This window comes from Protopterus annectens, chromosome 3.part1 (genome assembly GCF_019279795.1).
Source record: "Protopterus annectens isolate FY-2018-M chromosome 3.part1, PAN1.0, whole genome shotgun sequence".
Classification (NCBI taxonomy): Eukaryota; Metazoa; Chordata; order Ceratodontiformes; family Protopteridae; genus Protopterus; species Protopterus annectens.
The window spans coordinates 1,451,383,504-1,451,407,803 of record NC_056732.1 but is presented as its reverse complement, the minus strand read 5'-3'; the positions used below and the strand labels follow the sequence as shown (position 1 = coordinate 1,451,407,803).

General features: G+C 38.5%; 1 protein-coding gene across 1 annotated transcript in view; it reads left to right on the top strand.

Moving 5' to 3' along the window:
- SLC25A40 (solute carrier family 25 member 40) overlaps positions 1-24,300 on the top strand; it is a 1,199,913-nt gene that overhangs the window by 38,761 nt on the left and 1,136,852 nt on the right. The window contains exons 2-3 of the mRNA XM_044067526.1: positions 8,442-8,557; positions 8,663-8,722. Of these exons, the coding sequence (XP_043923461.1) occupies positions 8,461-8,557; positions 8,663-8,722 (157 nt within the window). The 5' untranslated portion in view covers positions 8,442-8,460. The remainder of the gene's footprint in view (positions 1-8,441; positions 8,558-8,662; positions 8,723-24,300) is intronic.

Sequence of the window (24,300 nt, the reverse complement as noted above, 5' to 3'; positions counted from 1 at the left end):
TAATTTATTAGTCTAATTTGATGCTTTACACTGTATTTGGTGCTGGCGATTTTGTCATAATGTAGATAAAACAAATGCTATAGTGTTACTCTGCATACTCAGAGATAAGTTAATTGGTTCAGCAATACTCATTTATGTGAACACACTAAGGTGAGATAGTTAGGTATGTAGATTAAACATATTTCTGTTATGGCAATTAAGGATATGTTGCAAAGGACTAAACAAAAGATAATACAAAAACAGGGAAAGTGGAATCTCTTGATTATGGATAATAAGATAAAAGCAATGAATATGTTTGTAGTCCTTTTAGCTGTTTATACAGGTCAACCAGTGAAGAAGAGTTGTGGACAGTAATAGTGCTGAAGGAATTTATTTGGGGGGGGACTGCAAGAGTTAAGTGGATAAATAGATCATACACATAGAACAAGGTAGTTTAGAGTTACCAATTGGAATGAATACTTTAGAGATGTGCAGTTAAGGTCCATGTATATCTAGCACAAGCAAAAGGTTATAAACCAAAAGGGAAGATGGGAAAATTGAGATAAGCTCGAAGTAAGGTGGGAGTAGGACTTTGGATGCAGATTCTCTTAAGGAGAATAACAGTCGTAGGGAAAACTATATTCAAAAAGTATTCCATGAACTAGGCCAACAAGAGAATGGAGAAAGACGTTGACAGTAGCGTTGACTGCAAATAGGTGTATAGAAAAAGGCAAGAGAAAATTGATAAAGGAACCAAGGTATTCTGAGCAAATAACTAGAAATGGAAAGGTAATGGAGTGGGTTGAGGCCAAGCAGAATTTTACTATGTTACAACCTGTTTTCCTTACCGAGGATTTATATCAGAGTACAGGCAAAGAGAAAAGGGTGGGAGATTGCTAAATGAGTGTGACCAGCTCTGGTAGAGTTTTAGTAGTGTGTGAAACAGAAGCTACTGCTAAAAAATGTTAATTTAGTAGGACATGTAAAATGTTGCATGATAACTTTAAGAATCTGCCAGAGGAGGAGGTTAGAAAGGACTGGAAAGAGTGACTTAGGCAATTTACAAAATAACAATAGGAGGACATTGTTATGGTTCTCAAATATGCAGCAAAGTCCAGAACGTTTAGGTTTTTTGTTTGAACCTGTTTGCATAGGTTACGCCAAATAAGTTTTTCCTCCGGTAGATATCGAATGCCTGAGGTGTGATAAGAAAGAGAGATGTAACTAGGAACATATTTTTTGGGAGTGTAATGAGTTGATAGATTTTAAAATTCACTAGATAGTCCTCAATTAGAAAGTTTGGGAGAGCAAATGACTAACTTAAGTAAAGTATTAGTTTGAATTTAGACACTGGATTTGAATTGCCTAGAGTAAGGCCTTACTAAATTTAAATGTTGTTGGCTGTGAAAAAAAAGAAACTACTACTATAAATGGAAAATTTTAATCTAAATCAACTGTAATTTGAAGTACTGTATTTTGTAAAGGAGATATAGGAACTGGAGGTGTGATTTTTTTTTTTTTTTTTTTTTTTTTTAAAAAGAAGGAAGGAGCAAATTACAAAGAAAGAAATGGGATTTGTGGAAACAGTACATGCAGGATAATGATCAGGAAAATGGGTGAAGTTTAAGGGAGGGCAGGAATTGAGCAATTTATATAATATTGGAATGAATGAAAATTGTTAAAAAGAAAACCCGTACTGCATGAAAATAACTGGAAATTGTTAGTTTGTTCTTTTTTAATTTGTGTATACAAGTGTTACTTATTAAAATGTGATCACTAGATGTAAAATTAATTAATTCAATAAATAAATTATAAAGTAGGGGCCAGTAATGGTAGAAAAACTTTTTATTTTCAAATATGGTCAGTATTTCTTAAATATCTAATTTTTTGGTATTAATCTTACTTATTTAACAACCTAAGCTCACTAGACCCAAGTTGCCTTTTGTGACCCAGGAGTACTGTAGGACCACTTTCTGTGAAGTGACATGTTTAGAGTCGCACAGTAGGCAAATTGAAACCGAGGGAATCAAATCGGGGACTAGGGGAAGCAGTTTAATATGACATTGTCTCAATTATCTGCTCTGGCCACCATACAGAAGTCAAACTTCAGGTCTTTTGATGTCTGTTTCAGGAAGCTAATTTGAAATTATTTAATTTAATTAAACTTGCTGCTGGCCTAATGTCATTTGTCTGGAAAAAGGTGTATCCAAAGTGACAGAAAAAAAAAATCTTTGTTTAGTTTACTAAATGGGAGGGCTTTGTTTATTTATGTCTGTTTCTGTTGGTATAGTGTGGCAGAGATGATAAAATGTTGAATAAGGTTTCAGGCATGAATTCCAGTTCTAAAATACAGTTTCAGTATCCCAAATATGGCCATTAGCAGTATTCTACTTCCACTGGTAGACATGTTCATTGGTTAGGATTATAAGAAAGTAACTGCATTGGTTTTAAAATTAGCTTTTTTTTTTAATTCACCGGGCAAACTGTCCATGCAAAGATGAAAGTGTACCTCCAAACTAACTCTGATGGGAGTGAGGGATGTTTGGGGAACAGAGGTAAGAGTCATTTGAGGAGGAAGATTACCCCGCAGAGGAAATACATTTTTTTCCCCTTGATGCAGCATGTATGCATACCTGTCAGCTGTCCAAAGCTTTTCAGAACGTCTCTGATTTTGCCTTGTCCCTTGTATTTTTTTTTCTAGTAAATCACCGAGGGTTGCAGTCCATCAGTTATGTGGAACATTACAGTTTCATACTTATTGTTCAGAAAATACATGCTGATGGCAAAACCTGTTGTATTAATTTTTTTTAAATACATTACAATAGTATTTAAAATTGACCCCCCCCCCCATTAGTTTTGGCTTTTGTCCAGAATTCAAGAGCATTTTTAGAGGGCTTCTACTAAATTGTGAGAAGAAAAAAATATTTCCTATAATGATATGACAAATACCTTGTCTTTTGCTTACTGTTCCTTCCACATACCCACCTCGAATAAGCAGTTTGAAGCTGTGAGAGAGTCTTGTTTCTCAGGACCCAAGTATTACACAAAGATGTAATGGTTTTATGCCATGTGATCAGCTGCACTTTTCTTAGTTGATAACTTGGCAGCTAGGTGGTGGAAACTCATCAGAATATCTGACACGCACTTTGCATTAGTGTTTATACCAAGTTTGTGATCATGTGATCATGAGAAACCTCTCTTGCCCCAAACTTGTGCAGCCTCTGATCCGTTAATAAAATTGCATGGAGTGTTTTCTACCTGATGTCTCCTAAAACAGAAAGTGTGCTACATTGAGATGTTGGGACTTTTGGTGTTAGTAGAAATTGCTGAAATGTGCCTGAAACCTGTCTTTTATACTATGTGAATATAAGAAAGCATCATTAGTGCTATGCAGTCTGCATTTCTTGACAGTATCTTCAAAGGATTCCGTTTCCATCCACTGTCAATTCTGAAGGAAGGTGCAGTCTGAGAGGCACAGAATTGAATACATCAATAATGCGCAGTTTTCATGTGAAGTGGCATGCCTTCTAGCCCTCAAATTACCTGCCCAGATGTCAGGTGAATGAGGGTTTTCAGGTGGAGCGCAGCACAATACTTGTGCTTTGCGAAATGTTCGCTGGAATTATTTGAAGGGAATTACATGTTGGCATTCTTCTGTTGTACAAATATGGGTGTCTAAAAATGTAGTCTACTTCCATAATTGTACCTTCTCCTTTTACAGGTAAAAGGTGTCAGTCAGTTGAATTAGGAGAGATGAATGGTTAGATAAGTGGGCTACCTCAATAAAATTTAGGGCTTCTGAAGCAACATGGAACAATTTGTAACTGTATATTTACGTGTGTGTTTGTGTGACTGTATATCTGTTCTGTGCGTGTGTACATACATATAAAATAAGTTCAGTTGAATCTGAGATTTTGTGACCAGAAGTACTTTAATGTGCCAGGCCTACCTGTGTAGAACTGTTTTTTTTTTTTTTTTTTTTTTACGTTATTACAGATTTTTATTCATTACTTCAGTAGTACTTGCCATTATTGCCATTTAGCTTAACTTCTCCTGCTCCGTTTTTCTTTTGCCTTAGGCTGTCCCTGCAGTGAGCATCTTCTGTACGAATCCTGTCTTCGCATTATGTGGCCAGAGTATTAGAGTTTGGGTTGATTCTTTAAAGTGATTTGCTGCTGTTTTGGAATGTACCTTAGCACTACAGCAATGCAGTGCATTAACTCCCAAAGAGCAACATCCCCATCAGGAAATATTTTGGTCATAATATTCATATATAAAACTTTTAAAAATTGGAGTTTCCTTGCATTGATGTTGTGATGCCCCACCACTGGCAGCAGTAATCAAGGAGCCTCAATCCTCACCACTAGCACCAGTGGGGGACGTATATTGGTAGGATGTCAAGTACACACACCATATGTCCAGATCCAACTCTTCGCATCAAGTGCGGTTTCCCTTAAGAGCACAAAGAGACCACAGTCAGTCTGGGACTGGTTTCTCCCTCTTTCTTCAGATCCCCAGTAAGACTCCCCACTGGCGCAGCTGTAGATTTGAGATCCCAGCTAGACCTCCAGCACCCTCTCTGTCCAACCAGTGCTTCGTGTCCCTGCCCAAGTAGCTGACACACACACACACACACACACACACACACACACACACACACCTGGGAAAGGCTGGCACAGGTTCACTAGCTATATCCCCTTCTGCCTAGACTATAACGTAGTTTTTATTGCCACCAACCATGTCCTTATCAGTTACTTTAAGGCCCTTAAGAAAGGGTGTCCAATCTTGCTGTGTAATGTTGCTATTAATCCAAATGGTAGTTTGACCAAGAGCAGTGCTATTAGGAGTGCCCCACGGTGTCACCAAATAAATATGCAAGTGCTCTCAGAACTTAAATATATCTCACAAAAATCAGCCACAATGATAGTTTTAAATATATTTAATAAATCATGAAAGAACAAGAAAATACTCAGTAAATCATCACGGTAACTTCAGAGTTCAAAATCACTGGAAATATTTAAAACAACATTGCAGGACAGACTCAGATAAATAAAGAAAAATATCTAAATTAAGTTCAGCTATATTCCTGACGATATCTAAAATAAATTACTGTACCCTAGTTAACTTACTTACAGAGCTAGCAGGCAGATGTGGTGAGTGGATGTTCTTGTTAGGTCAAAGACAAAATATAAAATGCTTTTTCTTTCTGAGACTTCTTAAATTAATATTCCAAATATTACTGCTGGGATACTTGCAGAATGACATAATTTCTTGTCATCTGACTTCCATTCCCAGGCTCACAACCATTGATTTTTAGCATCTACCTGTGAACATACATAGACCTTAGATCTTTTGGCAAATGGTGGAAGTTGTAAAATACTTTCCATTCCTCCACATTTAAAGACCATACAAAAAAAACTTCTCTAGTACAGACACATTCCGTTCCTGTTGACTGAAACTGAAAGATAAGATCCATTTATTCCATGGTTATAAAGTAACTCAAGTATTCAGCTATTCTGAAGTTAACTTCTTGTGTTTCAGTTCCCATTGTTGAAATATATACATCTAAATAGTTACAGTAGTGTATAAACATTTCTACTCAGTACTTTACAAAATATCTCTTCAGCACGTCTGTACAATATGACATACAGTTGTAATACATTTGTAACCCAAGCATCTTACATGAAGCATGTTGACATTCACAAATGACACACAACCACTTACTGCCAGCCCAGCTATGTGGAATTTTATATCTCCTTCTGTCACACTTCTATGCAAATCCTATTAATATTCACAAATGACGTAATTATTTGCAAAATTCCTGATAGCTAGGCTGGTAGTATCTCCTTTTGTTACAGATGTCACTGAGGAAAAACAAGGTACTTTAACCTCTGTCATGAAAGCATAGGAAAAGCATCTGTTGAGACTGTAGACTTTAAAGGATACACCACTCCACATAAAAGTCTGTGGCGGTAGCTCACTTTACCCTATGGTAAAGTCACACCTGGAAAAGCTAATTTTTTTTTAGGCCATGTTTTAATAAAAACGTTATAAAGCTTTTTATTAAAAAATGGCCCCAAAAATAAGGAAAGGCAAGCTGGGAAATGCATTGCGGCACTTGACTCATTGAATACTGCAGTGGATATAGAAACACTGGCAAATCACTTTAAGAATTGACCAAATTGATTTTATTGCAATTCACAGAATTATCAGAACTTTTCTCCAACATCACAGTTCAAAAGCATTGATTTTTCTTACATTCAGCATTACTTACAGTCCAACTCTTACTGCCATGTGTGGCTGTCTTGACCATTGTTGACAATGTGGTCTTTGTTCTTCAAAATGTTATCTAGATTTGCCATATTGTTTTTTTCAAAAAGCAAGAGTCTTTTAATTTCATGGCTGTCATCACCATGCGCAGAACTATTTGATCCCAGGAAAATAAAATCTGTCACTGCCTCCACTATTTGCTAAGAATTGATGACATCATTTTGTTTTTTTGATGTTTAGCAACAAACCAGCTTCTATATTTCATCTTCATCAGCAGGCGGTATCACCTGCATTTTTGAAGTTGTTCTCCCAGCATTTTTTATTCCGATATCCAATTCCTATAACCCAGCATTTCATGTTATATGTTTTAATATGTACATTGAATAAGTAGTTTGACAATATACAGTCTTGTACTCCTTACCCAGTCTTGAATCATTCAACTATTCCATACAGGGTTCTAATTAATGTATGATGATAGTACATACAGGTTCCTCAGGAGGCAGATATGGTGACCTAGTTATCCCAGTTTCTTGGTCAGCTCAGGCACACGAGTAGTAGTCAGTAAACAGAAGCATTTTTTTTGTGACTCCCTTGCCTTCGCCATTATTCAAATGGTGATAGCAGTTTGATCTCTTGTGCATCTGCCTCTTTTAAGACCAGCTTGTGCGCCTAGCGGTTTATGGTTCATATGCCGTTTGATAATTTGATTATTCTGTAGCATTGTTCTTTTTTGGGGTGATTAGAATATAAATTGACCTTAAAGCCAGTGTTATGTTTTCCAGATTTGCTGATAAATTCCAAGCATTACTGTAACGCCTCATTTTGCAGGATTTTAAGCAATTCATCTAGAATTCCATCAGTTGAGTGACCTTGTTATTATCAGGACTTTCAGTGGCCTATATAACTTCCCTCTGCAGATGCCTGATTCTAGATCAGAGAGTACACCTTCATTATGTTTCAGTGATTTTGAACCTTCTTGTGTAGTTTGGTATATTCCTACTACCTCTTATGTTCTGCCTCTTTTGGGTCCCTCCCATCTTTGCTTTTTATCATGTCCATGTTTACCTGGAAGTTTCCTGTAACATTGCCATTCTTCTTGAACAGATCTTTTCTGTCCCATTCCATTATCTTCCATTTCTTTGCACTGCTGATTCGGATGTCTCTCTATCTCTCCTTGCTATTCTCTGAAACTCTGCATTCAGTCTGATGTATTTTTCCTGTCTCCATTTTCTTAGTCATCATCTTCTAGTCTTAACATCTGGAAGCATATGAAAATATCGCATGCAAAATAATGAGTTTGTGTTTTCACTTGAGGAAAAGCTGTGCTCTGCACTGCATTATTTGACTGGTAAACTAGTATAGTGGGCAGGGGGGTTGGGTTGGGGATCTCGTGTGTTTGTTCCTTACTTGCATATTAGCTTTGGTTTTATTTGTGATGAATGACTAATTTAGTTCTTCTCCATTTCATCGCCTGAGTTGTCCTTTACTCCTAATTTTCTTTCCATCCTAGTTTCTAGTGTATCAGATGTAGCAATGCTGACATTGCCATGCAGTGAGTATGGGTCTGCCAATGTTTTGGAGTGTAATAATGTTTTATTCTTTGCTGTTGTGTTCTTACTGCCCTTCATTTCTAAGTTTCTCCCTGACAGTGCATATAGAATGTAAGCAAAACTTTAACTTGGATGTATGATTATTGCTTACAGTTTCATGTAAAGGTCAGTTTTCATTGCTGAACAATGAATACGTTTTTATTAGCTGAATGCATTGTGAGTTTTTTGAACTTTAGTGCAAGGACAAGTCGTGTATGTGTTGACAGCTTGACAAACAAGTATATGAAAATGCAGTTCAATACGGGTCACGATACTTTAAATCCCATACAAAATACTATACAGCAAAACTTGAGACTGTATAATTTTCATCTTAGCTGTCATTACATCATAGAAACTATTTTTAGAGTTTATTTCTACATTCTACGGTAATACTAAGTCTTATCCATTTGCAGCTTCAGCTACCTCTACCAGGAGAAACCGTGTTTATGTACATGTTTTTGTGTTTTCATTAGTCCAGAGGTTTTTAGTATTGTTCCTGTTTTGTGGTTTTAGTTATTTGCTTTGAAGATTAGAAATTATTTAATGATGCTGTAATATGTCTTACTGTATATAATTTTAACTCTGAGTGCATCACTTTCACAGTTACACAGCAAATAAAATAATGGGAACTAAAGAGTCTGCACTCCAACTGGATGGTGTCACACCCCTACAGCAGATGGTATCCACTTGTGCAGGAGCTCTGCTAACTTCACTAATTGGTAAGAAAACAGGTCCTTATTACCTGAAATTTTTAGAATATTAATTTACATTATGACTCCATTAGTAAACTCTCTCATCATTCTTTTAAATTTTTCTATTTACAGTTACCCCACTTGATGTGGTAAAAATCCGTTTGCAAGCTCAGAGGAATCCATTTTACAAAGGTAAGGGGCTACTATTGTGCATGTTGCGTAGAAGGTAATATAACTCCTGTTCCTCCCTGGGTTATGAATGAACTGTGTCCTTAGAGAGGATGAACTTCATTTTTGAGGAATTCTGATGCATTTTTAACGAGTACTTGTAAGCCATTTGGTACCCACAGAAAAACCCAACTTACATTTATACTCAAAGTTTACCTACGGACTTGTTTAGTAGTATCTGTGCATGTATTACTTTGGCTGTTTGCTTGTACGACAGTGAAATTAATGTTTTTAATAAATTAGTATCATTACTGATGCATCTACTTGTCTTTGTTGTGTAGAGTTAATTATAAATAAATTAAATTGTAGTGCTTAAAATTGTAAATTGCAACCGTTGAACAGAACTTGTAGTAGTAATGCTGGTTTGTAAACTTGATTTGATTTATTTGTTTACTTTCCCATTTAACCCATTCACCTGTCAGCATAAAGCAAGAGAAACACACCCTTTCCCTTAGGTGTTTGCAGACATTAGGTAGAAAATAACCTGATGTTGTAATTCTTCATATTTTTTTCATGTTCCCTGCTGGTGTTGGTTGTGATGATCAACTTGAACATGCATGGTGAAAAGTGTGGGTTAGCTTTCCAACCTGTGGAAATGTTTGGTATACTTAAAAATTCTTACAAGTAGTGTATGTCCATCCATCTGTCCAACTGGTGATCTATCTTATCTGTCTAGCTGCAATGTTTTTGTATATGGGGGACTGTTTGTATAAACCTACATCCATGTATTGGGATGTGCTCCCCCCAGTTTCTGCCAGGGATGGTTTGTATATATGTGCATCCATGTGTTGTGATATAGCCCCCCCCCCCCCCCCCCAGTTTCTGCCAGGGACTCTTTGTATATACATACAGCCATGTATTGAGATATAACTCCCCCCAGTTTCTGCTGTCAGGTATGTAAAGCTGCAGTCTGCAATTTTGTGGTATGTGGGGAGGAGGATCCCATGTGCTTGCCATGAGTGGACTAGGCCAAATGCCTCATCTTATAAAGGAGGGCAAGAGTTTGAGAAGCAGGGACATTTGGCTGTCAAGTAGAAGCAGGATCTAGGCTTAAACTACTAACTCTGAGTGAGTTCATTGTATTACTTGAAAGATTTGCATGAAGAAAGTTGAGGATTTAACTGAGCAAGTTTGGTGGTGAGGGGCGAGAGAGGCTGGTGGCATTTTTGTCTCACTGTACTAGATTATTGGAGAGACATTGGCTTGTTGCTGACCAAGGAGAGTTCTGAGTATTGAGCTCTTTGTATTAGACACACAAAACCTAAACTGCATAAAAATGTGCTTACTTGAGTGTTTTGCCAAGTATGTCCTCTTTATGTAAAACTGCACCTATTTTTAAGTGTCTCCACCATGTTTATATATCATGCTGATGGCTGTTGTTAAGTTTGTTCAGGAATATGCCAGGCTACATTGTCTTTCATTCTCGCACATCTGCCTGCACTTACTAATGCCATGTAAATTTTTCTTCACCAAAAGAAAATAAAACTGCCGCTCTTTATGCATTACCACATCCACCTACAGATAGTAAGCAAGAGAGAGAGATCTGGGTATGTGCTTTCTAAGGAATTACTACTTTTTGGGGACATTTTTCTGCTATGGATAACCACAGTGCAAAGGTATACTTTAGAGTGTGTTGAAATGATGGTGGGGTTGGAGACTAAGCAATCCTTTCAAAGAAGCATTGTTGAATGAATTTTTGATTGAGTGTTGAATAGTCAGGACTCTCTTTGCAACGCCCAAGTAGTGAACCAGAAGGCAGACTCTGATTTGAGTAAAACAACTGAAATTGTAATTCTTGGTTTAACATGGAAAGCAGTGGTAGGTAGGATATGTACTGCGGAATGTGTTAAATTGATATGGAATAGCTAAAGTGTTGCTTGCCAAAATAACTGCATAGCAAATATCTGAAAGTTTGCTTACCAAAGCTGTGCATGGTGAATACAATAAGCTGCTGAAATAAAAGCAGTGGGAAAATGTTTCCAGCAGCATGAAGCATGTGCTCAAGAATACTGGTGAAATAAATTACTGAAGCTGATATTGCAGTGTTTTGTTGGATTTTTCAAAATGCAAAAAAAATGGTTTACTCCATGTTATATGTGGAAGTAAAACCAAAGACCTCTAAAGCACTGCAGTTTCAAATTATCTGTGACTTGGGGAAATCTGCTAGAAATTTCCCCTATTTAAGAATCTGTTGCTGAAATATGCAGAATGTTGGGTACACTTTGTGGCAGCACAGTATCTGTGTTTGGAAACAACAGTGGAAAATTGTGCTGAACAAAATTGTTACACTGGCTTTCTGAGGAAAATGGAAAATTCTGAAAAGGAAGTATTGGAAAATGATGCCTGCATTGTTTAGGATGTACTTTAAAACATACAAATACAATCGCAAGATAGAGCTGTAATAGTATGGTGGTCCGGAATAGGTCACAAGTACTGTTACACAAATGTAAATCTTGTAACATGTTTACTTTTGTTCTGTTACCCTGTAACTCAGAAGAAAAGTGTACTGGGAAAGTTACTTCCATTTAAAAGAACTGACTGTTAGTAAGCAGGAACTCTAGCAAATAGGATCTTTTGGAGTGAAAGAAAAAAATTGTTATAGAGATTGTTCGGTGTAAAGTTGATAGCTCTATATTGTGTATAGTAGAATCATAGCAGGCTGTTGAAGGCAGTTTAGAATATGGTGTGTTGCAACAGTGAAGAAGAATACTGGTATATGGATATGACATTTCTTGCATTTGTGAAGTGCTCTGTCTTTAAGTTTAAAATCACTTTGTACTTTCTGAAGAAAAGTATATTGCATTTGAAATGTACAGTGTTTTTTTACAAGCTTGGTGGGCAAATAAGTCAGGCTTGTTGAGAAGTAAATGCAGAAGAAAGGAAATGATTATGTAGTTAGTATGCAGGAGGCATTTATAAACAGTGGAGCTTTTATGTAGCATTGAAGCTTATTAGATACTGTCTGTAGAAAAGTGTACAAGAAACATACATGAAAACAAAGTCTTGATGACTAGTTCCTGAATTGTTCACACTGAAGAACTGTTGCACCTATAGAAAAATATTGCCCTGTGCCTATATTTCTCCAGAAATAAAACATCTTTGTGGTATTTTATTTTATTTCAGTTTCTTTTGTTCACAGAAAAAAATCTAATGCTGTACATTGCCTGTTTTCAGTGAAGACCCAGTGAGAAAAGCTCCAAGAAATAGTAAATGTGCAGTCTCAAAAAGTTTAAACAAGCTCTGAAGGAAGACGTACAAAATAATGGAATTCATTAAAATGGAATAAAAAAGAAATATCTTACAAAGTTATAAATTGTAGTACGTTCCAAGAAGTGAGATTAGAGCAACATTACAGAACTTTATTAACGTTAAAAATGATCAAAGTAACAGCATTACTAAGCAGCGAAGAGTAAAAATATGGGAGCTAATGTAATGTGGTATGAATCTATATTCATCCTGATATATATATTTATATATATATATATTATATAATAAGAGAATAACAAAAGGTGCATTTCTAATGGTGGGGATGCAATAAACCCTCATCAGTAAAGCACAGACTGTTATGAAGAAATGGTTTAGTAGGTAAGAAGTGGGAATTCTGAATAGATGGGCATTTTTATCCTGGAGATTCAGAACATTTACAGATGTTAGTATGGTATCACTCAAGCAACAGCTTGTTTTCAAATTATTCAAAAAAACAACAAAAGTCACACCTACCAAATTCCTGGCTATGCACTTGTCCATGTCCAAGATAACCTTTATTTTGATTTCCTCCTATAGATCCTTTCCACATTCACTCTGTTTTTTTTTATGTCTCCTACCAAGTATCTCCATTCCACGTTTTTATAATTTTTTTTTACGTCTTTCCCTCCTTTTGCTTTATCATCTGCCTTAGAGCAATATAGGTATTGGTTGTAAAAAAACAAACATCATCTAAAAGTGTAGCTATTCCAGTTACTTTTTGTTTTATATCTGTGTTTATTATTGTATATACTTTGTAAGAAAAGGTATCCTCCTGTAACTTTTTTATAGAAATCGGAGCATTTCTCCCAGGTCTAAAATGGGTCTTATGCCCAGGTGGAGTTGCTTTGTAAATAAAAGCAATAAATAAATATGTGGTATGGCAGCTGTTCTTCGTGTTTCACTGTTGCAGTCATTACATTTGGGTTATCTGCTTGCAGTAGCCCTTAGTTGGTCTGATTAACAAAGTCTTGGGTCCTGCTTCAGTTGCAGTCCCTTCTTCCATGACGTCAGGTCGCCAGGGGCATAAAACATGCAGCCGACACCATTACTTCAGTCTTTCTTGCCGTGCGGTGCCCGAAGCAGAAGCAAGTTCGCAAGTGCCGGTCGGCTGACTCCTGAAGTTTTCGAGTTTCAGAAACGAAGTCTTCAACTAAAGCCAAGTACCCCATTGGGGAAAATTTTTCTTGCTCCTTACCGATGTCAGTAAAAGTTAATAATTGCATTACTTGTGGAAAACAAATACCTCACAAAGATTTTCATTCGTACTGTATTCCTTGCCTAGGCCGTGAACACGATGTACCTTACTGTCGGTTTTATGCCTTATTTAATCGGAGCACTATTCATCGTCTGTATATTTTCGCCTCTAAATATTTCGGTTCTCGGTTCAATTATCCAGAAATGTCGTTTGTTAGCAATCCAATTACCGGTATTCTGAAAAAATGCAAAGATAAAGACAGAGACAGGCCGCCTAGGTCCAAAGCTGCCGACAATGCTTCTCGTAAGCCAGTCGCCAGTACTCACTGAGGCGCTTTTGCAGCCCCTCCGCTACTTCTGATTCGCAGGCCTCTACTGAGACCCATTCGGAGTCCGGTATGCCGCAAGATGCTTCAACTGTGGAACCTGCGGATGTCTCTGCCTTGGATGGGTCCGGAGCCACTGTGCAGGCATCGGCTTCTGGGGGTGTATTCAAGCCTACGGACTTGCATATTAAACTGATGCCTCTTTCTTCATGTAGGCCTAAACCACGAACCATGCCTAAGAAACCGACGCCCAGGCTGCATGCTCAGGCCTCTATGCCTAAAAAAAAAAATGATAAGAATGGCTGAAGATCTTACAACTCTAATCGAGGGAAGCCAACCACCCCCTTCTAAGAGACCTAGGACTGAAGTTGTTCATGAATCTTCTGACCAGGATTCTGATTTTTCTGATGATCTGGATTTACCCACATCTACTTAGGAGGATTCTGATGCAGAGGACTCTATTCCGTCTGCTTCCCCTCCAGAGGATTTTTCTTTTGATGAAACCTTACATACTCTTAAGGGAGCATTTCCACTGAGAAAGCCAGGATTTTTCTGATTAAAAAAGAGGCTTAGGGATTTCTTACTCCTGCCTCAGCAAAGGCCTTTAGCTATACCTCCTGTACTAGACATTGTTGATGATGCCTTTTCGGAATCTAGTTTGGCCCCTGATTCTTTGCCTCCTGCTCCCAGAAGACCTGACAGATATTACAGGGTTCCTAATTCACACAAGTTCCATTTTAAAAATGCTATTGCGGATCCAGAGACTATCTCTCAGGGACCCAAGGGCATTAAGGCTTCTACTGCTAAAAATCCTACCCCTTCAGAAGAGGAAAAGGGACAAGGTTTCTATTCGAGACTTTTCCTGGTACCCAGAAAAGACAATTATTGGAATCCTATCCTGGACCTTTCTACTCTAAACCCCTTTCTGGTGATTCCAAAATTCAAGATGCTGACTCTTCACCAGCTGCTTCCTATGCTAAGCAAAGATGCCTGGTTGGCAACACTAGACTTAAAAGAAGCATACCTGCACATCCCTATCAGGAAGTCTTGCAGATGTTACCTACGCTTCAAAGCAGGCTACATGCACTATCAGTTCTCTGCACTGCCCTTTGGCTTGTCTACTGTGCCCAGGGTATTCACAAAGTGCCTAGCTCCAGTCATTGCATTTTGCAGGCAAAGAAATATTCAAATATACCCATACCTGGACAATTGTCTAATTCAGGCAGAAAGCCAGGACATACTTTTGAATCATCTGGCTTTTGTTCAAAGGGTGCTGACTTGACTTGTCTGGGGTACACCATAAACGAAAAATCACACCTGGTACCCTGTCAACAAATTATATTCCTGGGAGCAAGCTTGAATACAACTTCCCAGATGGCTTTCCTCACGCCAGAGAAACGGATTCATTTGACAACCTACTTCAAACAAGTGGCCACAAAAAAACGCTATCTGCAAGGCAAATACTGCAAGCCTTGGGGTTCATGGCCTCCTGCATTCTTCAAATTCCATATGCAAGGCTGCATTTGAGAAAACTACAGTGGTATCTCAAAAGCCTATGGTGCCAGCATTCTCAGGATCTAGAAGCAATTATTCCTAGCATACCTTGTCTATGCCTAGACTTCCTCTGGTGGGCAGAGGCCTGCCACCAAAACAAGGGACTACCATTCACATTAGCCCCTGCCGCCCAAACCTTAACAGACTCATCAAACTATGCATGGGGGGCTCACCTGGCAGGAAAGTGCATTCAGGGCAAATGGAAACCAAGTCAAATGCACCTGCACGTAAATCAAAAAGAAATGTTAGCTGTACAGAATGCTCTGACAGCCTTCAAGGACCACATTCTTCCAGGGCAACCAATGGTAAAGACGGACAACACCACTGTCATTGTTGTACATAAAAACCAGGGGGGGTACACATTCTTACCCCCTCTGCAGACTAGCCATGGCGTTGTGGAACACAGCCTTGAGCTACCAAGTGAATCTACAAGCTCAATTCCTGCCAGGAAAACTAAATACACTGGAAGACTGACTAAGCAGAAACCTCATGGACCCACATGAGTGAAAACTGGAACCAAGGATTTTCAACATGCTGACAAGCAAATGGGGGAGCCCAGATATAGACCGGTTTGCCTCCCCCAGAACCATCAGTTGAACAAATTTTGCACAAGGATTCCCCACAAGCTAGCTTGGAAAGTGGATGCTTTGTCCTTCAGCTGGAAAAACCTATCAGTTTATGCCTTTCCTCCTCTGCCTCTGCTCTCCAAAGTACTACTAAAGATCAAACAGGACAAGCAGAGGACGATTTTAATTGCACCAGACTGGACATGCCAACACTGGTACCCCCTCTTGAGCAGTGTGTCATGCTTGGCCCCATGGCACCTGCCTCAGACTCCTTCCCTGTTTTCTCAGCAAGAGAACCAGATTCTGCCCCCTCAGCTGCAAACCCTGAACCTAGCAGCCTGGCTAATTATCTAATCTCTCCTTTACCATCCCTCAGTAAATCAGTGATGGATATCATTTTAGAAGCAAGGAGGCCTAGTACTAGAAAATCTTATGCTGCAAAAAGATTTTGTTCCTGGAACCAATCTCAAGGGATGAGTGCAGCAGCGCCCAATTTACCTCAGATTCTACAATACGTGACTGAGATGCTTCATAAGGGCTTGTCCTTTTCCTCCATCAAAATTCATGCCTCAGCCATTTCAGCTCATTATAACACAGGGCCTTCCCTCTTCTCTCACCCACTACTCAAGCAGTTCATTAGAGGGGCCAAAAATTTAAGGCCACCCAGGAGAGCTCCAAATCCAGCCTGGGACCTTAACATTGTCTTGGAGAAACTCACTCTTCCTTCTTTTGAGCCAGCTGCTACTGCATATTTAAAATGCCTTTCTTGGAAAACAGCTTTCATTTTAGCAATCACTTCAGCAAGAAGACTATCTGAATTACAGGCCCTTATGACAGTGGAGCCTTTCATCATCTTTCATGCGGACAAGGTGTCCCTCAGAACCAATGCCTCCTTCATGCCCAAGGTGATATCCAGTGTGGCTCTTAATCAGTCCATTCATTTGCCTACCTTCTTTCCTAAACCCACAGAACAAAGGAGAATGGATACTGCACTCCTTAGATATGCACAGATAACTTGGATTCTACTTGGACAGGACTAAACCTCAAAGGAAGTCTGAACAGCTGCTGGTGGCATTTGCTGCAGGGACAGAGGGGAAAGCTATTTCAAAGCAAACCATTTCAAAATGGATGGGCAACTGCATTCATTTCTGCTATAAGCACCATGGAAAACCTATCCCACAGGGCATCAGACCCCATTCAACCAGGGCTGCATCTACCTCTACAGCCTTTCTCAGAGGCATCCCTACCAGGGACATCCTAGAAGCTGCTACCTGGAGTTCTGTACATACTTTCACCAAGCATTATCATTTGCCAATTTTCTCTAAATCCAGAGCTGACTTTGCCACTGCAGTCTTGCAGGGCCTTATAGCTGGTCCTAATTCTATTTAAATTCCTCCTCCCAACCTTAGCTTTGGGAATCTACCCAAATGTAATGACTGCAACAGTGAAACACGAAGAACATAGTACAGTTGTGTACACTTAGCATAAATGTAGATGTCCGAGTGTATTCACTGTTGCAGTCCTGGTTACCCTCCCTCCAGCCCCCTTTCTTCTTTTGGCTATACCTCTACTTTACCCTTACTATGCTCAAAAGCTTTTTGGTGTATTGCTTTTTTGTTGGAGGTATATCCTTGTATTTATAGATTTAATTGCTTCCCATTAGGGGGGGCGCCTGACATCTGTGGAAAGAAAAACTGATGTAATGGCATTGGCTGCATGTTTTATACCCCTGACAACCTGACGTCATGGAATAAGGGACAGCAACCGACGCAGGACCCAAGACTTTGTTAATCAGGCCGACTGAGGGCTACTGCAAGCAGATAACCCAAATGTAATGACTGCAGCAGTGAATACACTCAAACATCTACATTTATGGTAAGTGTACATGACTGTACTTTCTAGCCAGTTCAGATTTTGCAGGGGCATGCAGTGATGGTTGATTATGGAAGATTGGATGTAAATTTACTTATTTTAACACTTTTTTTTTCAAGTTTGTTCATTAGTGTAGTTTGCAGATTAGTGAACACTACAGATGCATACAGCAAGCTTGAAAGTAAGAGGGTTATTACAGTTATCTTCCTGCTGTGGTCAGTGAGATATGGCTTGGCTTTTTAAAATAATACTAATTGGGCGGTGCAGTGGTGCAGCGGTTAACGTCTCCTCACAGCAAGCGGTTCTCCTGTTAGATTCCCTGCTGTGGTGCCTTCTATGTGGAGTCTGCATGTCCTCCCAGTGTTTGTGTGGGTTTGCTCTGGGTACTCCAGTTTCCTCCCTCATTCCAAAGACATGCATCTGGAGTGTTTCTCCCCAGGTCTTCTGAAAATATGCTCTGTCCTAGTTGGACTTTCCCGGTCAACAAATGTTAAATAATAAATTTACCACATTTTTTTGTTTGTTTATATATTTTTTGACAACACCATTGATATGTTTGTCAAATTTGTTAATTTATAATGATAATTTTTCTTGCAGTGGTAGTTGGTGGAAGGTTACTAGGGATAAATGTGATTATTTTTGTGTGTATATGTGTGGGGATTCAGGAGTAGTTGGGATTGTTCTAGCCAGGTCTCCGAAAAAGAGTCGTTGTCTTGGGTGGTTAGTTGAAGATGGGATATGGTCAGGGTCAAGCAAACGAGTTGAGTCATCAGCATATTGTATGATTGTTGCATGTTTGCCTGCCTTGTGCATGTCATTTATGAGTATATTAAGTAAGAGTTGGGGCCTAGTATTGACCTCTGGCACTCCTGTTTGTACTGGCAGGAGAGTAGAAGTCCCACCATTAGACAGATTGTTTATGGCTGCTGATGCAACTATTAAAACATTCAGTGGCCATGTTGATTAGGTGCAACTGTGAGAGCTTTTTGAGGAGGAGGGGGTGACATATTGTATTAAATGCCTTTGAGAGGTCCCGAAATAAGGTGGTGGCAGGGTTACCAATATTTCTTATTTGGTTGACTCTCTAGAAAATGTGATGGGGCAGAAGCCATGTAAGCCACGTTGTGAGGGAGATGAGACAAAGTTTTGAGTTTGATGGGTGATGCATCTTTCTAGCACTTTAGATAGTGGAGGGAGTATTGAAATGGGTCAAGAGTTTGAAAGCTCAGAGGAATTCCCTCTTGTGTATTGGAGTGATTTTAAAATACTTTTTCAGTATTTTTGGATCATAAGATTCATGTAAGGATCTGTTTAATTATTCAGAAACTAGTTTATTCCATCTGCTCCTAATTTAAGTTATTCTAAAGCATTATTGTCTACTGCTAGTGTAGTGGGTTTTAGTTTATTCAAGTGTTTCTTTATTGTAGCAATTGAGACTGGTTCAAATGAGAAGTTTTGGTAAACTGGAAACCGACAACTGTATATACTGAACAGGAAGAAAGTTACCACAACTGACAGGGGACAGCTGTAACAGAAATGAATATGCTGCTGTTGTCCAATAAAACTTCCAGGCCCATAAACGCTCCAAACAAGTTTATTGAATAAAACCACAACCATATGAAAACGTCGACCTAGGTTTCGTCCGTTGTACGAACTTCATCAGAACACCACAAATTGCAACCAAAACTCTTAAATATTGTGCACAAACCTACTTAATGAGCCTGTTAACCAATAAGATGCATATGAAACATTTTAAAATCTTAAAGCAGCAATGCAACTAAGTTGAAGTGTATGTTAATGCCCAGAACCATGGACCCCTCTTGTAATAAAAATGCTTGGTATTGAACACTAAATGTTTGCCAATATAAATAGTACATATAAAAATAATATATATAGGTGATTTTCTGAACATATTATAATACAATTGAAACCAACCTATGTGTAAAAAATGTTACGAAATTTATATGTGTGAAACATATTTGGTTTGTAATTTTTATATTAAGTTGATGTTAATAATTTAAATCTAAGAATAACCATTGTATAAATTAATGTTATAAAAAATTAACTAATGACATGTGTATAAGTTGAACTATATAATAAATTATTTTAAAAACAAGGGGAAACAATAAAAACATATTAGCATCTGTATCCAATAAATAAATAACTAATTAAATGTCAAATATGTGTATATATATAAATACATAAATAATCAACTGGTGATTACACAATTGTGTTGTACATATAATAACGTGTAAATGTATACACCAAATGTGTATATATGTAACCCTAAATTAATGCATGTGTACCATGTTACACATATATACACCCTATATTGTACATGTACGTTTATTCTATATATAAAAAACTAACACTGAAACACGTATTAAAAATTGTATATATAACAAATGCCGTAATGTCTTGACATAACCAACAATCATATAAAACAATTACATAATAAGATTAAAAAAGCGTATGATGTACCACATGATAATATACGTAAACCAACAACAAAACACAACAAGTGAAATAAAGTGACAAAACCATACTAACTGCCCTTGATGTTATTCAACCATAAAATTGGCTTAATACTTGTATATTCGTTGAGAAAATGAGAAGTTTTGTCTTAGTACTGCAACTTGAGGTGAGAAGGCAGTATTTTGGCTGCTTGAGTGGTAGTGGCTATAAATGCACATTGAAACTATAAACTGTGAATGCATTAGTTTCCTTTGAAGAGGGTTAGGGGTTAGGCTTGGTACATGGTTTAGGAGATTTTTTACAGTAGAACAGAACAGTTTGGGATTACTGGTATATGTTGTCGGTGCTGTTGTGTTCTTTTTGTCTAAAAGAACCTGTGTGCGTGCTTGTGTGGGTGTATTTAAGTATTTGTTAGACAGGGTGCAGTTGTAATAGTCAGTTTATATTGCAGAGATGCCTGTTGATTTAAAACTTGTAGAAAGGAGGTATTGAAGATATGAGACAGCATTATTTAATGGTAGGGTGTAGTTGCAATCTTTCAGGGTCTCAATGAAAGTGTCCTTGTTGAAGTTAGTAAGGTTTCTTAGAGAGTTTGGGTGCTGATCTTTAGTTATTTTTATGAAGTCACTGATTGATTAAGTTGAATAATCGGAAAATTCCAGCCTGTTTTATTTTTTCAGGGTTACTGTCCCATGTGAAATCCAAAGTTCAAGCTTTACCTGTAGTTTTATCATATATTGTTGAACATTTAATAACCTGAATTAATTTGAAGTGTTGGTTGGTAACTCTGGAGACATTTTGTCAAATCATAGGTTGTGTAAGATGTTCCTTCTAAAAAGTTATCCTCTGATGGGAAAATAGATTCCTTAGTGTGTAAGAAAGTTTTGTGCAAACCTAGTAAGTTGATGTAAAAAAAAAAAAAAAAGCTTCAACTTTCCTGTAATGAAAATATGAGAGGCAAAAGTGGCAATGAACAAACTGCTGTCTGTTCTGCTCTCATGGAAAGGATGAGATGCTATACTGTGCTGATAAACAGTAATATGGATTCACAAAATAAAGTGGTGTTTGTAATCTATGTCTGTAAACAAATAGTGCTTTGGTACAGCAGAATGAGAAGGCTTTTATTCAAAACATCTCTAGGCAGAAGCACAATATCAGTTGCATAGAAAGAGGGTGGATAACTGTTAAATACAGATATGGACAAAATTAAAATTGTTGTAGTGCTGCAGGCAGGTTCAGATTGTGCTGAATTTTGACATATGTTTTTTTCAGTTCTGAGTGCTCAAATCAATCCGTGATTTTTGCGCCAAAATTGCTGCATGCCTAATCTCCTATTACAGTGAATACATGAAACACTCTTAAGAATGTTAAATATAATGAGAGTATGTAATGACGAGTTTTGGCCAAGAATATTAACAGAATGAATTGGTGTCCTTAAGGGACAGTTCAAGCCAAGAGGTGTTTCAGGTTTGTCATCCAGCCATTGTTACACAATGTGATTTATACATATATTCTGATTTTGTCTATGTGCCAGCAAATACCATGGTTACCATACATAGTGACTGTGCCTACCTGATGATGTCTACCAGCTATGAGTAATCATAATTTGCTGATTATTGTAAATCATCTAAATATAGTAGAGTTTTATTAAAAGCAGCCAAATGGAATAATTTTTATTTACACTAGGTTAGTGTCCTCTCTTCAGGGGAGACCTGAGCTAGTATTCACACTGACTAGTGGGAATTTGGCAGAGACACCTGGGAATTTGCCCCAGTCTTCTTTTTTTTCAATAAGTGCTGTGGAATCTTTTTTTATATCGACCTGAGCTACCACCGATTAGGCTGATGGGACCTTGGTTTAACATCTCATTGGAATGACTGCACACTCAGGAATGTGGCACCCCCTCCCCATGCTGCACTGTATTATTAGTATTGTGAAATTTTAATCGAAGTACCTCTGGTGTTAAGAATAGTATCCACAATGTTCTGATCTTACAGCACCAAAGTCGAGTGCATTACCTGTTGTACCACTGACGCTGCTTTTGTTAATTGTTATGATATGAAAACAAAGACTGAGTTATAAAGGTGCTGTTATATTGTATTGTATATTATAATTGCATTTGTCTTTCTGTTTTTATTTTATACATGTCTACCTTAAAAGAAATACTATATTACATGTGACTTCCCTTGTATAATCTAGTATAGTCAATATATAGAAGATTATGATTGGGTGTTGGATCATAACCAACTTGTGTTTTGAGACATGGATGTTAAGACATTCAGCTGGAGAGGAGCAAACTAATGATCAAGAAGTGCATCTTGGCATCCAAGTAGAGCGCACGTAATAAAGGGTTATGATTGGAGAGACCCGAGCATCATTTTTTTGTAGTGCATGGAGCTCTGTTGGCTCGATGTACTACTAGTCACAAGAAGGAAAGAAATATAGAAGCACAAAAGTGCTTTACAACCAAGCTGTAGAATACTTTGGTGTGCTACACAGAGAGCAGGCAGAGGCATTGTTCAACTGAGGAACTAATTACTTTAAATAGCTGTTCAGTACTTGACTCTGTTGCACTTTAAGCTGTTTAACCTTCTGCCACTGTACTCTTGGCTGTCACGGTTTGCTTTTATATCTTGCACAAGACTAGAGCTTAACAGGACCTATATGTGCTTAACAAAATCCTAAGCATCTTTCTGATGTATGAAAGGTATTTTAACAAAACAGTCTTTTTTCAAATATTGGACAGTAATCCTCATGGTGCTCCATGTATTTGTATATGTGTTCTTGGTTAATGTAAGCTTTAAGTGTAAGAAGAATATGTAATTCATATTGCAGTGTGTCGTTAGTTCATATGTTGGTACTAGGCTATCAGCCCTAGGGCCTATACAAGCCTAGCCATAACAATTCCCTGGCTATTTCTTCCCACACTATTTACTTCTCTGGACCCTGTCTAGCAGGGCGACTGACGTGATCCGAGGGGTGAATTTCCTTTCTCCCATCCAATCGTCAAGGTTCCTTTTGAAGAGGGCCAAAGAGGTGCTCTGCTTGACATGTATGGATAGTCTGTTCCAGAGTCTGGGGAGTCTCTGGGTCAGGAACCTATCCCTCCAGCATGTTTTGTTTATTGTGATGACAAGGTTTAGATCCCTGGAGAGTGTGGGGCTCTGAGGGATTGGGATTTCTTTAAGTTTTGCATGTCCAACAGCTCTGGGTTTGACATGGCCTTGTATGTTAAGCAGAGATCGCCTCTGAGTAGACGATATGCGACAGAGTATAGCTGGAGTTTTTTAAGGCGGTCAGCATAGGGCATCTGCTTTAGGCCTGTGATTCTTTTAGTGAGGTATTTCTGCAGCCTTTCCAGTTGTTGCAGATGTTTTGAGAGGTACATACCAAATGGGGTGTTTTATTCTATAATGGGTCTAATGAGGGATGAGTACAGTGCGGCAATAACCTCCTTTTTTCTGGATGAAAAGCCCTTAGTGATGAGGTGTACCACATGGAAGGATTTCCTGACTGTTGTGGCTATGTGGTTATTGAAGGTGATTCCACTGTCCACTTGTGTCCCTAAGTCTATTATCACACTTTCGGTGTTTAGTGTACTGCCACCTATGTGGTGGTTCATGGGTACATGTTTTTTCCCAAAGGGGATAACTGTACATTTCTTGGCATTGAGCTTGAGCCCATGGCTCTGGCACCAAGCATCTGTCTCTGTAAGGCCCTTCAATAATGGCTCTCAGTTTGCAGTCATCTGAGAACTGTGTTAGCCAGAGTCCCTTAATGTTGGCCTGTACTTCAGAGAAGTAGATGTCAAACAAGAGCGGTCCCAGGACTGAACCCTGAGGTACTCCACTTGTCTGGAACTGGATTTGAAGTCCGCTACTTTTACAGTGTGGGTTCTCTCGAGTGACGTAGGGATTAATTCCCAGCTTAGTAAGTTTATCTATGATTCCAGAGTGGGGGATGGTGTCAAAGGCCTTGGCGAGGTCCGGATAGGCTGTGTGGACTGCCTTACCCTCATCCACGGCTCTGGAGACTGATTTGAAGAAGTCAATCAGGTTCAGGAGACAAGATCGGCCCTTCACGAACCCAAACTGGGTGGGGTTCAGTGTTTGAAGGTTGCCACTGTCTTTGTTTATAAGTTCCATGATAATACGTTCCATGGCCTTGCAGATCAAGCTCGTCAGACTGATGGGGCAGTAGTTCCCGGGATGCAAGGTGGATCTCCCATGTGGAGTGGGATAACTGTAGCTGTGCGCCACTCAGTGGGCACGAAGCCTGAGGTGAGGGTATGATTAAACATGACACTTAG